General features: G+C 38.4%; 1 protein-coding gene across 1 annotated transcript in view; it reads left to right on the top strand.

Moving 5' to 3' along the window:
* Positions 1-4,571, top strand: part of LOC149283509 (cAMP-dependent protein kinase type I-beta regulatory subunit-like) — a 61,643-nt gene extending 57,072 nt beyond the window's left edge. The window contains exons 9-10 of the mRNA XM_089497493.1: positions 3,982-4,063; positions 4,399-4,571. Of these exons, the coding sequence (XP_089353619.1) occupies positions 3,982-4,063; positions 4,399-4,571 (255 nt within the window). The remainder of the gene's footprint in view (positions 1-3,981; positions 4,064-4,398) is intronic.
* The last annotated feature ends 13,370 nt before the right edge of the window (positions 4,572-17,941 follow it).

Genomic DNA, 17,941 nt, shown 5'->3' with positions numbered 1-17,941 from the left:
TAGCCTTGTGTCAGCCTTGAGTAGCAGAAAATGTGGGTTGGTAGTGGGCGTGGCTAAATGCTGCTGCCCTGCCCAGAGAAAGAGACAAGTTACCCGGAGATCCGGGGAAGCAGCGCTTTACCTGGAGACTTCGGATCAAACGCAGAGCGTTCCCAGGTATGTTTATAATGTAGAGTAAAGCCATTTGTCTCCTGGGTTTGTCATGCCCCAAGTTACTGTGTAACAGCGGCATACAAATAATACTAACAATTAGGGGGTCTAGCCATTTTTTTCCCAGTCTGGCAACCAGCAGCAGTTAACTGATTATAAGTGTTTTACCTTCTGTTTTCTGCTTGTTTTAGTAAGGAATCCTTTGCAGGGACGCCCTGTAAAATGCATCTACTCAATTAACCCATTCGTTAAGAAAATAAACTTGGCTAATGAGCTCCTTGCACAAACCCAACCCGTAGAAACGAATTACTTTCTTAACCCCGAACTTATGTGATTCCTTCCTGTAATTATTCACTTTAACTCTGTAACCTGGAGAAGACCCCTTGGTATGCCCCCCACATCCAGGATGTATACAATGCAACTATTTTCTCCGCTGATTAATGAAGGCACGGCCTTAGGCACACTCGGCTATCAAACTGATAATCTCTTTAAAAAACACACAGTGATTAATTATTAATTAGAGAGATAACCGTCCGTCTGGAAAAAGGACTCTTAAATCATTGTTTTAAAAGCCACAGCACCCAGCTAAGTCGCTGTCAGAGGCTGACAGAGGTTTCAGTATTTATACAGAAGGCTGAGGTTACAATCAAGGGTGAATTTAACCTTGTGCCCTGTTATTGTTCTGCGTCTATATTCCAGGCAGGTGATCAAAGGAACACACGAGGCACATGCCGGATCAGCAGCCGAACTACACCTCACAACCACTTAAAGCATACAAACATCAAAAAATAAAATGTAATATATTATATATATATAAATATATGTATCATTTTTATATTTTTTACTTAATGTATTTTATATATAATTTTGAGAGGAACTCACTAAGGACTGACAGCTCTAGAGATGCTCCTGCGTCTCACCCCAATCGAAAAGGTTAGGCCATATGTGGACCTCCTTGGGTTCTTGTGCTAAGAGGGAGATTAACCAGACCCTACTGATGAGGGGTATGAAGGGAGAAACGTACATCAGGGGTTGTTGGTGCACAAGAAATTTGCCTCGTATTTCGGTTCTGGATATAATCATGGAGATGTTTCCTCCGTAATACAGACGGCTGTGAGATGGTTAAACCATATCAGGCAGATCTCCTTATACTAACATTTGGCTAACATTTGGCTGCGACTTATTCAGTCAAAAACAAAACCATTTTGGAGCATTTTACTGGTAGTAGTAAAAAAATAAATCACTGGAAAGGGGGAAAAAAAAAACATTAACGAGACAAGCATTTTAAAAATCGACCACAAGTTTTATGCAACATCTAATTTCCCATAGCTATTTCTCGAAAGTCAGCTAATTAGTCTATCCGATCACTAATTATTTTTCTTTTTTTTTACGGTTTGCAGTTAATCTTTTAGAAGGTCTGTTGGGAATGCTGAATGTGTTTAGTCTTAGCAAGTAGAGATTATTCCCTTGATGACACGATTTTTTTTCGCAATAATCGCAAGCTCCGTGAATAATGATCCATTATATTCACTTTTAATATTGACTCAGAAGACATTTTTGGCCGGCGAGAAAAAAGGAGATAATGGCTGGCTTTGTTTATGGAAGGAATCCTTAAAATGCAACATTTTTTGTTTTTGCTCTGTAACTTCCCTGGCTTGTGTAGGGTTATGTCTGAAGGAGGAATACGAGGGCAGGGTTGGCCCGACTCCACATTGCTTCGAACTTGGCGCTCACCGACTGTAAAACCTGGCTTCAGAATCGGTGTTAATTTTGTTGTTTTCCCACAGAAGTCCTTCATCCGTTCCTTCTCAAACGGCAGCTACCCCTCGGATTATTCATTATTATAGGGCACCTGCCACACACCCTCTGGGATCACCTTCCGATTGTATATTACAACATACAATACAAAGTAACCCTTTCATTTTCAGAAGGACCGGGAAGGATTATTAAAAAGGGAGTTTCTGGGGTCTTGTTACATACAAGAAAGAATGAGCCAAAGTTGAAAACAATACACAATATACACATGATATAAAAGCCTGTATGAAGTATTGTCTTCTCACAGTTGGCATGGAGGAGATAGAGTTTCATATTCTTGCTTTGGGAAGATGTTCAGCAACACAAATAGCCAAGATTCACAAAACACGCACAAGGGGTGTCTCTTCTAATCCCCTGGAACTCTCTCATTGATAGACGGGTGTTGGGCAAATGGTTCCCTTTAAGTACAAATTTATGATTTCAAACTGCCCAAAAAAGGGAACTATCCAGTGTGTAATTCTGAATGCTCCGTTTTGGGGCAACTTTGGTTTTGGTTTGGATGAGTTAATAAGTGACCAGGAACATTGTATCCATTCCCTTTCTATGCATTCCAAATTAATGGAGACCGATACCCTTGGGTATCCTGCAAAAACAGAGTCAGTATTCTAAGCATAGAAGTGTATTCCTATACTTTACACCCCCAGGATGATCTCATATACAAGACGCATATCCGTACCTCCACACCACACAGGGTAGTCTGTCTGAAGCTCTTCCTGTTCTGGGGGGCGGTGGTATTGCAAGGGAGTAGGGCTAACCACATGTGAGCATTGGGCTAGCTGTATGTAGGGTTGGGGCTAGCTGGGTGGGGAGCAGAGGAAAGTGGGCAGAGAGAAGGCCGAACATGGGTGGGGAGTGGGCATGGCTGTAACCCACTCCTTTACCAGGAGAAAGTGGAAACTGAACTGGAGACCCAGGGAAATTAGAGCTTCACTTGGAGACTACAGGTCGAACTAGGAGAGTTACCAGACAGGGCTCTGTGTTTGTAGTTACAGAATTCTCCTTTTGTGCACCCAACTTTTAGCTACCTAACCCATTTCCTTACCGAAAACTCTGGGTTATGTTTACGTTCTCTAAACAAAACGTACACGGCATGGTCCAAAAGAATGATAATGTCTCCATCATACGGTTAAACAAGCCATACATCTTTACAGCTGTGATTTGTTATCTCAAGAATTTACACAGCTACATATTTATTCAAGGGAAGGCATGCGTGTTGCTTCTGTGCTAAAAATCCCATCAGCTGTTATATTTTGGGCACCACCATAATTTACTACCTCTTCAATTCTATCATTTAGTTCAACAGTCTGCTAGAAGTATACACAGTTTACGAACGATTTGGCAGGAGGTACCAGGAATCACCCAATCCTCTCATCATTCATGCAGATGCATTTGTTAAACATGACACATTCTTCATAAACACGATGGGGCTTCCCCTTGGTTCTGTAAAATGTTACCTCATATGAAAAGCACTCGGGAACTACAGGCAAACATTGTAGTGTGAATGTCAGTGTGTACTGTAACTATGTTTGTTGTAGTGATTGAATTAACCATTCTAGGACATGTTATGAAATAGAGAATCCTAGATGGATGAAACTTTTGATTTTGGCTGGCAATCAGGATGTCTACCATTGGGTTTCTACCATTTCTAGTTGGTGGACAAGTAGGGGCTATGAATTAACCCTAACCAGGCCAAGTACAATGGTACAGGCTGAGTGGGGGGGCAGTTTACAATTTGAAACAGTGACCAGCTCGAGAAAGTGACCCCACAGGTTGTAATCCCGAGGTGAAGCCATTGTTACATCCACCCCGACCGTAAAGCTATTAAAACAGAAGAGACTTTAGATGACATCTCAGAATGTAAAATGGGAACTGTGGTTCAGTAAAAATATTAATCGTTCTTTTTGGGGATAAAAGACCTGTATTTTTTATTTTTCACCTAGCAGTTTATTTAGTCTAGATTTGGCCTGGATTCTTATTGGATCATTCATTAAGTGCTATTATCTCTTACCCTTGTAGGGCACAGCTTCTGTCCTGCAACGCAGATCTGACAATGAGGAGTATGTTGAAGTAGGTCGATTGGGGCCATCAGACTACTTTGGTAAGCATCATCTACAAGAGGTCCAGATGGTCGTGAAATAAGAAGTGGTATGGTCTTGGGGTCGACTGCAAACTTGTTCACAAAGTTTAGGTGTTAATCTTTCTCTCCCCCTCCATTTTCATGTTAATAAAATATTATAAATATATGGGAATAAAAAATAATTTATTATTTGAAGTCACCTATGTTGCATCTCTCTTATATATTATATTAGGATATATGTGACTCTGGAATAACCAGGTCTTTTTTGCGGCACTATTTTTTTAGGTTCTCTTAATCCATTACGTGTCCACTTTTTTCCATTGTTAACACCTGTTTTTTTTTGTTTTTGTTTACAGGTGAGATAGCCTTGTTGTTGAATCGCCCCAGAGCAGCAACAGTTGTTGCACGAGGCCCACTTAAGTGCGTCAAGCTGGATCGCCCCCGTTTTGAACGAGTTCTCGGACCATGTTCTGAGATCCTCAAGAGGAACATTCAAAGATACAACAGCTTCATCTCCCTCACTGTTTAAGATGCTCCCTTTGGGAATGTCATGTATGTGTATCTTGTGCTCTCCAAGTTTGACACGCGCAGTTCCATAGCTTTATGCAAAAGAGGAAATTGTGCATTCAATGTGATTTTTGATGATTGTGTCTGCCGAGGCAGGCGCCAACTTTTAATTAGCTTGTATAATTATACCGAAATATGGCACTCAGAATGGGGAATGCGTTGTCAGCAGACATTTTTTATATGGGTTTATGGTTGTTAAAGTTCAGAATTTTGGTCTCTGTTAAAGGTTTAGCGCACGAGTCATACATTCACACAAAAAAATACATCCTAAAGATGATTGGAAGCACTGTACAAGCCAAAACTGTGACAAAGAGTTTAATGAAAGGTGTTTAAAGTGAATGCAGCTACAATGGGATGTCAAGCTCATTTTTCCTATCTAATCACGACTGGTAAACAATTTATGCATTTCTGAATGACACTAATGGGATTGCTTAAACCATCCGTGATCACAGCGTAGATCCCCTTTGACGTCTGATTAATTTTAATGCAGTTCTAACAAAGCAAAACTATCATTCACTCTAACGTAAGTCAGCTATCCTATTTCTGACACCATTAAATTAGGCCTTGAAGTGCCACATGACCCATGTATTTTTTTTTCTTTGCTGAAAGTTTGTGGAAAGGATTTGTCAAAGTCTCGTGGCTTCTCAGGCATGACAATATTTTGTGTATTTAAGGGGAAAAAATCCAGCTGAAATGCATAATGTGTTTTCAGTCTTTGATAAAACCTGCATCTCCCGCCCTACATTGCAGCGGTCACACCTTAACTCATGATTTCATTTTTTATTTTTCTTATTTCTAAGTTACTTTTAGGGACCATGATTTTATTTCTGTACTGTCTAGCTAAAGAAGAAATAATTTAATTGTATTTGCTACAGAGTTTGCTTCAGAATTGATAGGGACCACGTTCTTCACATATGATATATATTCTTCTTCTTGTAACTCTTTGGAATAAATTCATATTTATCATACCGGGAGGGGGGGCACTTTTGCTGGAAAATCTTCTAGTTATTGGTTGCAATATCAAACAAAATACTTAGAAACTGAACAGTTAAAGAGTGGAGAATACATTTATTTTGAAACATCGGCAGGGAATGGTCAAGTGTCACATTTGGGACAATTTGACAAATATTAATAAGCTAAAGGAAGTAGGGGGAAAAAATACTTTGCTGAATAGAAAATTTCAAGGTTTACTCGAACTCAGGCAGAGCTGGACAGGGGAAAGAAAGTGACCCTGGCACTTTAAGGCCAGTGGCCTCTTAATGGCATATCTGTGGCCACTGGCTGGTGGGACAGTGCCAGAGACCCGTGCCATCTGGCACCGGCCCACCAGCCATTTGCCTGGGTTGGCCAGTGCAGACCTGGACTTAGGACAACTTGACAAAAAAAATGTGCCTCAAATTATGGTTCTGTGTATAATAAATTAGGCTGTCCACCCTGAACATTCTTTTCAAGTATTGTTTTTGTGTGAGTTTTATATCATTATATTCGAATGTCATTCATTGGCTTGACTATGTTAAGGTTGCTGGGTACACGTCACTGTGAGCATGTAAGTCACAAAGCAAGGACATCTTTTTCCTACACTTACCACAATACAATATTTGAAATCTTTTTTCCCTTTGGCTTTAGCGATTGTATATTTCACAATAAATGTCTACTCTGCAATGTAAAATTTTCTGTCTGTTATTTTTAAACTGCATTCCATGACAGCTGCAACGCCAATGCATCCTTTAGCTGTAGGTCATCATGGATAATATGTATAATAATATACAGCCATATTCAATGGCATATTTATCTTTGGAGCCACCCTAGGCCTAACCCAGGTGAGAACCCACGGCCCTCTCTTTGCTGCTGGTTGCTGAGATATGACATCATATCCCATCGATCCATGCATGGTGCCCGGCGGAAGGAGACTACGAAGGGCTGTGCTGACTCCCATCCCACTGGATCCACTTTCCTAGGCTTAGACCTAGTCGGCCTAGGCCATTAAATGCCTAGAACATGCTAGAACAGGGCCGTGTAGTTGTAAGAACAGGGTGGACTGCGTCCCCTTTAAATTCTAAAAATGACCCCTTAAAAGAGAAAATGCGCCATCCTAGGAAAAGGGATCAACCAACAAACTATTATTCAACGACACTCACTGAACCCGTGAACCAGTATACCTTAGAAGATACGTTCCACCTTCTTTGCTGAATGAATCATTTTTAGATTTAAACGAGTATTAGAAATATCATTAATAGTCTGCTGAATGTAGAAACCTTTACCAGGGACAGCTTCTTTAATTGTGTAAAAACTAATTTTTTTGGGAATGCTTAAGTGTCATGTGGCACAAAAGCAGGCACACATAGGTTGTTGCCATAAAAACTAAAAAAAATAAAATAAAAAGGCTTCTTAAAATTCTGGGTTTCTAAGTCTCCGGTGAAATAAGCATAAAATGAAAATGCCGTTAATATTTTGTGTAACGGCACCTTTAAATGCCTGGCCCAGTTTGACTTCCTCTCTGACCATTAACATGTGTATTGCTTTTTAAAAAAAAATATTATTTAAATCCCCTTGGAATATTCTAGAGAAGGACTGTATTAATTTTTTTTCTTAAGAGCTCTTTCGATCTGAAATGATCTTAACACGTCCAATGTTGCATATCAAAGAATGTGGGTTTATTAAAGAATCGCTTTTAAGTAAGCAGCCGTTTGCTTACAGCGACGAGGAATTAGCATTTTTGGTAAGTCTGTATTTCGCAGAGCTTTGTTTATGATATGATAAGTCCTCTGGCTTATTCCAGGCACAGACCTCATCTGGGTGGTCTCAGCTACTCCCTAATACTGTATCCCCGTCAGCTAACTTTTACTTAAAGGGCTACACACCTATTTTATTTATCCTCAGTAACCACAAGACCGCAAAGAAGCACAGTAACCGTTTCACTGCCAGATGCCTTACAGCGGGTTAAATCACATCCTCCGTTTTGAAATCCTCATTTATCCCCAGGAAAAAAAAGTGGTTTTGGTTTTGGCACTGTGTATTATACCTTATCCAAAGTTGCTAAAGAGCAATTAAATATGTCATAAAAATAACTATTTATATTTTATGAAATGTATGTTTTACTATATTATAGTTCACGATAATATAGGGTAAAAGGGAATATTTTAAACTTCTTTGTGTATATATTTGATCATCAAATCTCATGGCTCAGCTGCTATAAAATTTCTTTGATAAGGGAGATTTATGTAAATAAAATAAACGGTCAGCCCTAGGAGGTTTGAGGTTATGAGTATTGAGGGTATATGTATAGCTTGGATGCTCCTTTACAATTACCCATGCAAAGTCATCGTCATGGGTATAGGTGTCAATCAGCATTCGGCACATCAGAATAATTTCTATGTGGAATAAGATCTGTATTGTGAAAGTAGAGAGAATCCCTCCTGGCCTTCTCGATGAGCATTATGCATGCAAAAGCCAAGGAAGTTGTCAACGTCATACTTCAAAACACCATTTCGAAAGCATCAAGTCCCAGATGCCAACACCTGGGGATGCTGTCATGAAATCCTTGAGACGAAGCCCCTTTTTTTTTTCCTGGGAGAAAAAGCTATTCTTCTGGCGAATCCATACATTTACATTATAGATGTGCTTCCCCAAGGCAAAAGAACTGGAACCATGACAGCAGCTGTGCTTTCTGGAACACCGCCGCAGAGAGTTGGAGAGGAATAAAGTTTAAAGGGAAACTGTCACGTCATATAGCAAAACTACACATAACTTGTGATTTTTGTTTTTCAACCATTGTGATTGTTTTTGAAATATTTCGTTTGGGGAAGCTGAGGTCTGTGCCTCGATTTGCCATAGGTAACATTATCTAATCCACTTCCAGTCCTGAAGTTCTCTCCCTTCCCTTTCCACAAAGGCTGCCTGAACCAATCAACAACAATCAGCAACTTAACAATAAACAATATATACTTAATAAAAGGAGAGAAAAATCATTGTAAAGTTGAGAACAGGAACATATTCTTACATGTAACATGGGGTTCTAATCTGAGTATATTTTTTGTTTACATCTGTAAATTATATATATGTCTAATTGTATCATGTTGGTTCCGCTAGCACCCCGCTATTACTTTATATCGACCTCAATTACATTGTGATGTGAACACACCCCGTGTTCCTCTTTCGAACTTAAAGAAATCGTATTGTTAAAGTCCTCCTTTGTTTTCTTTTGTACTCTTTATAACTTTTTCTATCTTTCTCTATGTTTCCCTGACATTTTCCCAAATCCTAAATTATGCAAATAAGTATTTTAATGAACCTACATTCTAAACGCAACATAAAACCTTTAACAAACTCAAATTTGGCTTTCTCTGTGATTTTAATAGCTCGTGACAACAATGCCGTTTGTAACTGGTGCAACTCAAATGAATTATTAACATTGAATCCCATGAATTTTTTCCTTATTTAGAGTGTTGCTATAGAGACATTTTCCGCTATCTTTTATTTCGTGCAGTTAAAAAATATTGGCACTCAGTTTCTGTTATAAATGTTTTAGACTTAGTACACAAATTTTATTGTAAGTTTTATCTCCCATGTTGGGAAAGGGGGCTAAATCTTATTTTCTGTTAACAGGTGTTTCGTGTCTATCTTCCAAATATTAGATTTGCCCATCTAATAGCTGTTAAAGGGACACTCCACGCAAAACAGCTGCCTCCATGGTTCTATGAATCCACCATTCACAGGGAATTCCGACTAACATGTAAAAGATCCTCTTGGAATTGAGAAAGCCGGGGTGTGCCAGGGTCTTATTTTCTAACCAATATTGTATCTTACAGATACTGTTGAGAGTAAAAATAAGTAATCGAGAAGATCTTATTCTATAGCTAAATAAAACATTTAGTGGTAACAGTAAGTTCTTGAACCATTTCGGTTATATCCTGTATGTGACTCACCCAGGCATTTTTCTTCTTAATTATGCTGATAATTAATTTCGCATCAATATGGACCTTGTGGATCAATAAGAATGTCATGACGTTTACACGACCAGCAAGACGTTTTTGTAGGTATCAGGGCTATAGAGTTGCTATACAACAGATATGGCATTGAGAATGAATAGGGAGGTTGGGTTTAGATTTTTAATTGGGTGTGTGTTATTTGCGAACAGTATCCTTCCGCGTGCCACATTGCGGCCTTGAAAGAGCCTTTTGTTTGTTCTCGGAAAATATACCTAAGAGCTGTTTATGAGGCTTTTTTTCTATAAATCACAGCTGACGTTTTCAGTAATCCTCTCACACCGTTTATGTATTTGTAGCTTCAGCAGGATGTCTTTCCATGGACACCAACCTTCATGCTTAGACACCACACATCCAAACTAATACTTCTAATGCTTCATGGGCATAACCTGGTACATAATATATATATGAGGTGAATGTTCAACTTATATTGTAATAAATATTTCTCACTCACTCTAAGACATCTTCTTGCGAGAGCTGTCCGGTCTTAGGCCTAGGGCAGCACCCAAAGTAAATGCATCATTGCAACCAACACTACTTTTTTACTGAGGTTCCAGAAGTTATCTGGAACATAACAGAGTTGTTTTAGACATGTATTCTTCCTTAAATGCCTTGCAGTTCTCCATAATCATGGTCACGGGTGGAACATATACAAAAAAGGTGCCATGCCTTGAAATACCCCAAGTCCCCAGCTTTTGTCTGCATTTCCTTGACAGCATAGAATGTGGTCTGTCCCTAGTGGCTCGCATATCTCCTCTCCTGCTAGCCTAGAGCAGAGACAAAGAAAGGGTGGGGTATGACATCATAACCCAACACTCCTTGTGGGAAACAGGAGAAAGGGGATCTAAGCCAGTTGATGTCCAGGACTTCATGATCCATCTCTATGAAGACAGACTAAGTGAGTAACGTGGTATGTCACTGCATTGTTTTCAAATAGAAGAGCTAAGTAACAACTTTAACAGCTTTTTAAGAGCTAAAAATGCCCATTTACCTTCAAAGTAACATGCACTATTGAATCTAATTGATTGATAACCTGTGTCACGCCATAGAAGCCAATTTTCATGTTATTTTGCCCTTACGTCCTTGAGCCGATTTTACTGGCATTATACCGTGATTAGCCCTTTAGATTGTGAGTACATCCCATGCATTATAAAGTAAGGTTGGAATTTTTGTCCCGACCAGTTTTTACAGCTAAAGCTGAAAAGGCAGTCAATTTGAAAAGTCTTCATACTCTCACTCTATGTTGCTTTTTACCCTCAAGTAAAACACTTTATATCCCAAATGTTGTTTTCAAAGAGATGTTTCATATGTAAAAATGATCATCCATATCTAGTTCTGAATCACCAAGTACAGGGGTTGCAAGGGTGTCAGTACAGCGGTGCCCCCTGCTACTAAGGTTCCCATCACTTCACATCAATTCCCAATACATCTTATTGTTACTCCATTGGTGTTGGTAAGGACTAGCTAAAAGAGTGTTGACCTTGCCTTGGAAGTCTTTATGCCTTATCTATGTTTGTCTCCCCAAATTGCTTGTCAGTTTGCTTGTTTCATGTGCCCGGCGCAATTTCTCAATCCCAGACTGAAAGTGATCAGTGGAAAAGATGTAAATAATCTTACCGTATAACACAGAATAGCAATACTTACTTGAGAAGACTAAACTAGATGCAAGCTCGCCACACCCGAAAGTTGCTTTCTGTTTTGTTTTGTGTGTTTTTAACCGCATTGCTGACTTTATCGTCTGACAACGTGATAGATGACACTCTTGCTAGAGAGCTAATGATTTATAGAAAAAAGGATGCACTCAATTCATCTGAGTCACAATGCAGACATCCTAAACTGCTTATGTGATCTATCTTTGCGGATATGAAAACACATACGGTTTGTGCAATCTTATAAAAATAGATCCAAAGAAGAATAACAGTGGTTGACAAAGTCTTTTTATGGCTGCCAGTTGGCAGCTTCTGTCGGCTAAATATTTACTTTTCAGTTTCTCTTTAACCTTTAATTAAATATTCTTTACTTAATATTCATCCTTCTATTACTATAGTGTCAAGATTACTAACTGCATGGTAGACATGAATGAGCATGGAATGTTGCGTGGATGTAGTATTACGACAAACTCCTCTCCCTCAGGACCTTTAACTGTCCACAAAGTCCATGAAATCACTTTTTTCATAATATACACAGGGATTTTACATCCAAAGTTAGCAAAGGAATGAAAGGCACGATATTACGTTTGTTCATTAAAACCATCCCAACCATTTAATCAAGTTTTTTTTTATGTCATTGCTAGACTTCGCATTGGAAATTTCATACAGCATGGGCACATTATACCAGAGATGCCATTTTCTTATCTTTAGAAACATTTGATGTATGCAGAAAACATTTTAGGTTCTTGTTCCTATGAACATTTTACTTGAATTATAAATACTTAATACCAAATACATAAATAACAGCACTGGGCAAGGTGGCCCCTATCACCATTACTATTTGCCCTGGGATGCAGAGAAATGGATATAAAATTCCCAAACCATGACTCCCTCTGCTACATCTGCTGGAAGTTTATTCCAGGTATTGAGCCCTCTTTGTGTATAATTGTACTTTTATTGGAAATCCTGAGAAATCTGGAATAGTTTCTGGATACGAAAGTGCAAGGGTTTGCTCTTCAAAACATGAGAGCGTTGTGTAGGTGGAAGAAGTATGTCAGAATGATTCAGTTTATCACTGCAGTTGGTTTGTGGTCTTGAGGTCAGGCAATCTATACCACATTGTCAGGAAAGACTTTTAAGAAATGCAGACTAGTAGGAGACGATGGACATTCTATAATATTCTATTGTGATAAACGAATTCATTGGTTTCTTAAAGCACCAATTTCCTAAACTGACAACTGCAACTATATTAACCTCTAGAATGCTGAGACCCCTTCAATTCAGCACAAGGTAAATGATAAGAGGGATCTACTTATTCGTTTCCTTCTTTTTCTGGGCAAAAATCCTATTTTATCTTATTTAACCCCAATAAAGATCCTTTATCTGCAGATCTAGAGGCTGCAACTGTTGTCAATAAAAAAGTTGGGGCTGACTGGCTTAAACACCACGCTGAGCTGATTTTTTTCTGGAAATGCTAATAAAGTCTGTTTGTCCACAGACTTATATTAGTTTGAGTGTCTAGCTGGCTGATTAAGACTGAGCAATTCTATTGTTTACCACATGGAGTATGATAGTCTAGTAGGCTGGGCTAACAGAGCTATAACACAAAAAAATGGCTATTATGCAGCTGTCTGAAAAACATTATATTTTTGAAAACGTTTTTTTAATCTGATACTACAACATACACATACTTACACAACCAAATACAGTTTACACAATCTTCTTGATACCTTAAGAGCTGGAAAGGTCTGAATAAGAATAAAACATATTATTTCCTAAAGCTTAGAGTATCTGGAACGGTTGGATAACGCTGTTAATTTATTGGAGGATTAGCATCTTGGTGATCTTTGAGGTATTACTCTTTGTTTACAATATTGTTCTATTGAGCAGACTAATCTATGATGTCATGAAGTACATGCCCGATTAATTTCAGTCTTCTGGGAAATAGACATTTATTTCAGCAGTGTATTATTTTTTAAGGATTAGGATAAGATTTCCATGTTCTTTGTGTAGTAGGAAACAATTCATCTAGAGGAAAAAGGTAAACAACCTTTTCATAAGTGAAATAGTCTTCACAGTGCTTACAAATTTCAGGGAGAAAACTAACAAGAACCCCATGCATCTCTCGTAAATAACATTTTTGTTATCAGTGCATGTGTGTGTGCATCCACTGCAGGTCCCACTCAGGTGCCTAAAATATACATTTGCTTCTATTGCTTGACATGTGGAAAGAAGAACATTTCCTGCAGTAACTTAAATAAAAAAAATATTAAAAAAATAATAATATACAAGGGATTACAAAAAATTACCCCCTAACACATCACTTTAATACATCCCAAGGGAAAGCTGAATAGGACTGGGATCCTTGCCTTAAGGTATGTAGGTGAGTGGCTAATCTTGCTTGGGGTGGTCTTCTTGATGCATTTCTGAATACATAGGAAACGGCAAGCAGAGACAGGCTTGACACCTCCTTAATTCCTTCTAAATGGTATCCACACTGACTGCGCTGTAAAAATGCACTTGTCATTCTACAGCTCAGAAAGTGTCTATCATTTGGATGAGTGGTTTGTATGAGATGTGACATGATCCCTTTCTCCGGCCTTCCAGGAAAGAACAAATTTTGCGATGAGTGAAATAAGACACAGGGACCTCAGACAGTTACAGAAATATCCAAGCAATAGCAAGCTGGATGTACTGAACCATACAGCAGAATTCCCAATATTTATTTATATCTTTCTTCATTCCTACCTTTCCTTCTTTAATTAACAAAAAGATACAAATTCATCAAGTTAAAAAAATAAATTTTCCTTTTTTCTTTCTTTTTTCTTTTTCTGCATTTTTCTTTCCTTCTTCCTTATTTCTTTATGAAGTCCAAGACCACAAATTAAAAAAAAACTCTCAATTTTCACAGACCTGCTTTTAGGACCAAACACCCATGACATCGTGATTTAATTAACAAAAAGACACAAATTCATCAAGTTCAAAAAATACATTTTCCATCTTTCTTTTTCTTTCTTTCTTTCTTTCTTTCTTTCTTTCTTTCTTTCTTTCTTTCTTTCTTCCTTCCTTCCAAAATTACAAATCAAAAAAGCCTCTCCATTTTGATAGACTCACTGAATCCCTGCCTTTAGAAACACCTATTAGAAAGATATAGTTTTTTTCTAATTGCTAGTGGATTAGGCATGCCCAAAGGTCATGTGTTTGAGTTTAGGATTTTCAAGCCCCGTCTTGTAGGTCGCATTACGTGTGTCTGAAAGGTGCATCTACAATGTTTGATGTTATGAGTAAACCATCAATGGAGATGGTAATGGAACAAACATATGGAGATATACATGTATGTATTTGTGTGTAACTTTATACTGTTGACTTAAAACATTTTCTACACATAATTTTTCTGGGTGATCACCAAAGTCAAATACTGAAATGAAACAGGCACATTGTATTCAATGCATTCTGAAGGAAACAAAAACATCCACAGATATCTAGAATTATTGAAAGATTCAAAGGAAATGTATTTGTCTGTGGATATGAATGCCGAGAGGGATACAATTATTTTTAAGAATAATAATGTGTGACTAAAGCATTACTCTTCCAATGCTGGTCACTCAACAGGACATCTTGGAAAATATATTCAACTGACATGTCCTGCAGGGAAGGAGTTAAATAATTCATAGCATCTATAATATGCTCAGAAGATAATGTACGTCTTGTGGATCTGTGCTGGAGGTTGATAATGATAGCCTCTAGGTTTGCTATATTAATGAAAGGAGAAATGAATCAGAAAATGTTTTCTTCTCTCTTTCACATGCAGAAATATATGCAGGCTTGCACATTCTTCAGGAACATCCACCCTCATTGAAATTCTTCTGAGAACCACTACAATTCCATATCACAATCAGGAACACTGAGTCATCAGCCTTGTGACTTCTTCAGAACTGCAGGGGTCTGTTAAGCTTTGAAGGGTCTGAGACACCGAAGACAAGAGATTGACACTAACAAAGGGCTCAACCACAGAAAAACATATATGTGTGCTGCAAAAGATGGACCTGGCTAGTAAAGAAGCAATGATATTCCATCTCGTTATCCAGAGGTGGTAAGGCTGTAAGATGTCCACGTCGCTCTAGGCTGGACTGCTAGGAACAAAAGTTCTAAAGAAAATGTGCTTCTCAATAAAGAAGAAGCGCAACATGCTTTAAGTCAGGTTTTGTAAGAAGTCCATTTTCTGTGTTTAAATGAAAAGATATGAGATTCTTTTTTTGTTACATACTATCACTGTCCACTGGTCAGGATGAGGGCTCCTGCCGTATACCTTCTACTTATGAGGTGAATGGTTTTGTAATCTTTCATTGATCAGTTGAGTTCAAATGCTAATGAAGGTCTCAAGAAAGGTATTACTAGCTCTTGATGTACAGAACATACATTGAACATACACAACATACCAGTAACAACAAAACCCAATCCCAAATATACCTCATGTTACATGTAAGGTGTTATGTGCTACGATTGCATAATGCTGTCATCAGCAAAAAAACTAAAAAAGCTTAGTTACTGATTTCTATCATTCTGTACAGCATGCCTGCTCTTGATGTTAAGGTAGCAACATATTGAACATTTGTAACAAAATAAGAACATTATGTTCAGCAGAAGAAAGGGAGAACAAGATGGCATGGATCACGTTAAGTCCCTCCTAGCAGTCTATTTGAATCAGGGCTGGACTGGTATGCGGCCACAGGGCATATAAAGCCAGTGGCCCCATACTGCAGGACCCAATATGCCTCTGTAGGGGCAGATAGTGTGAGTATGGGGTGCTGTCGTCCAGCAGACCACTGAGCATTTGCAAGTTGTGCCAGATGGCGAGCCAGAGTCTGATCAGAACACCTTATGGACCTTTTGCAGAAGTCTGACTTTTAGGTTCGTGTTTCAATGGCTCCATTCAATGGCTCTATTCCATCCTGTGTTACCCTAAAACTTAACAGCAGCTTGCCCTTAGTAAAAAATAAATATATACATTTTTGTAAAACCCACTACTATATTTATTGCATGTTGCGTAAATGTTTTCAAGTTTTTAAAAAAAATCATTTTAAAGATATCCTATCTCAAAAACAAGTGAATTAGAAACATAGAATGCGCCGGCAGATAAGAACCATTCGGCTCTCCTAGTCTGCCCAATTAGCAATTGCTTCAGTATTTAGGATTAAGCAATCTGTGTTTTCCTTAAAATTGTGAATGTGTGGATCCAGAGATTCTTATCTAATCTTTCCACCCACCTAATACTATCTGGAGATTAAACTTTTATCTTCTTGGAAGCAGAATCACATATTTATCATTTCATTAATGAGCGTTAAATTGTCAGATTCCTCTGATGTCTAGGATCTTCGTTTTGGAATACGTACCTAGATACATGTAGTGAAAAATAGTTATTTTTATAACGTGCGGTGTAGAGTAAGGTCACGGTGAAGCCTGTGCCAGCTAGTCCTCCATAGTGTATATCGGCCGGTTATAAGGGAGATCACCGGCCCAAAAAGTGTGGTCATGCTGGGGAGCCTGATTGCAGTTCTCTGCTAAACATGAGGATCAGTGCACCTATCTTAAATAAATGTCACAAATATTATTTAGTAAAATAAATACATGTCCAACAACAATTTTTATTGTCCTCTAAAATTAATGTATAAAAAGCCATAGAAAAACCATGAACTGTACAGACCCCTAAAAAAAACAACACATCTTGTACCGACACTAAATACTATGAAGTTAAATAAATATGAAGAAGGTAAAATAAGACAAAAAATCCAGAAAGATAGGAAGAAGCGAGAAGCAAAATCGAGCAAACAATAGCATTTAGCATGTGATTCCAAGGACATGGGTGTTAAATCCCGGAACCGGCGGCATTCCAGCCCCACATAAAGGAAATCTGTCATCAAAACGCTGTATATTCGCATTCAAACACAGCCTGGGATAATGCCGCGTAACAGTCGCTTTTATATAGGTGCCAATTTGCATACAGCTGTTGATTTCTTCGTCTCAAATTGCATTAAAGCGCTCTCCATAAATATTATCACTATGCGTTTACAGCTGTGGGGAACAATAGCTCACGCTGGCTATTCAGAGCCAGTGATCGGCGATTGTTCTTCTGACTGTTCCTACAACTCCCATTGACATCTGCCAAGTCGGTTGGCTTGTGTGGTTGGCAAGGACTTCTGGGAGTTATAGCGGAATAAGACTCAGAAAATACTGAACAGGGAAATTTAAAGCAGAACCAGCATACAAATTTTCTTTTAATCCCAACGATTTTAGGAAATGAGTGTAAGCAGAAGTTGAAGGGCGTTCTTGTCTGCCGTCAGATTCTGTGTCTCTTTGTTTCTGTGTTTTTATGTAGTTGACAAAAACTCATCATTCCATTTTTTCTCCAGTCCAGCCTTTTTAACTGTACTTTTTATCTATTTTTTTATGGGAAGGGTGCTTTAGAGTGTGAGTGCTTTTGACATGAAAATCATCGATCCCTGAGTGTTAGCAGGGTTCAGCCATTTTTTCCTTACATGCTAACGGCACTTTTGCTTCTTACCTTCATATAAATCCGTCAGACTAGGTCAGGAACGTAAACCCATTCATATAATTTGTTTCTAGGTAAAAATCAGACTCGGCTTTAAATGAATTCAACTTATATCACCTTTTCCTGAAACCAAATAACCTGTACTTTA

Source organism: Sceloporus occidentalis, unplaced genomic scaffold (genome assembly GCF_023333645.1).
Source record: "Sceloporus occidentalis isolate IW3139 unplaced genomic scaffold, rSceOcc1.0.p SCAF_103, whole genome shotgun sequence".
In the NCBI taxonomy this organism is placed as follows: domain Eukaryota; kingdom Metazoa; phylum Chordata; class Lepidosauria; order Squamata; family Phrynosomatidae; genus Sceloporus; species Sceloporus occidentalis.
This window is presented reverse-complemented; position numbering and strand designations above follow the sequence as displayed.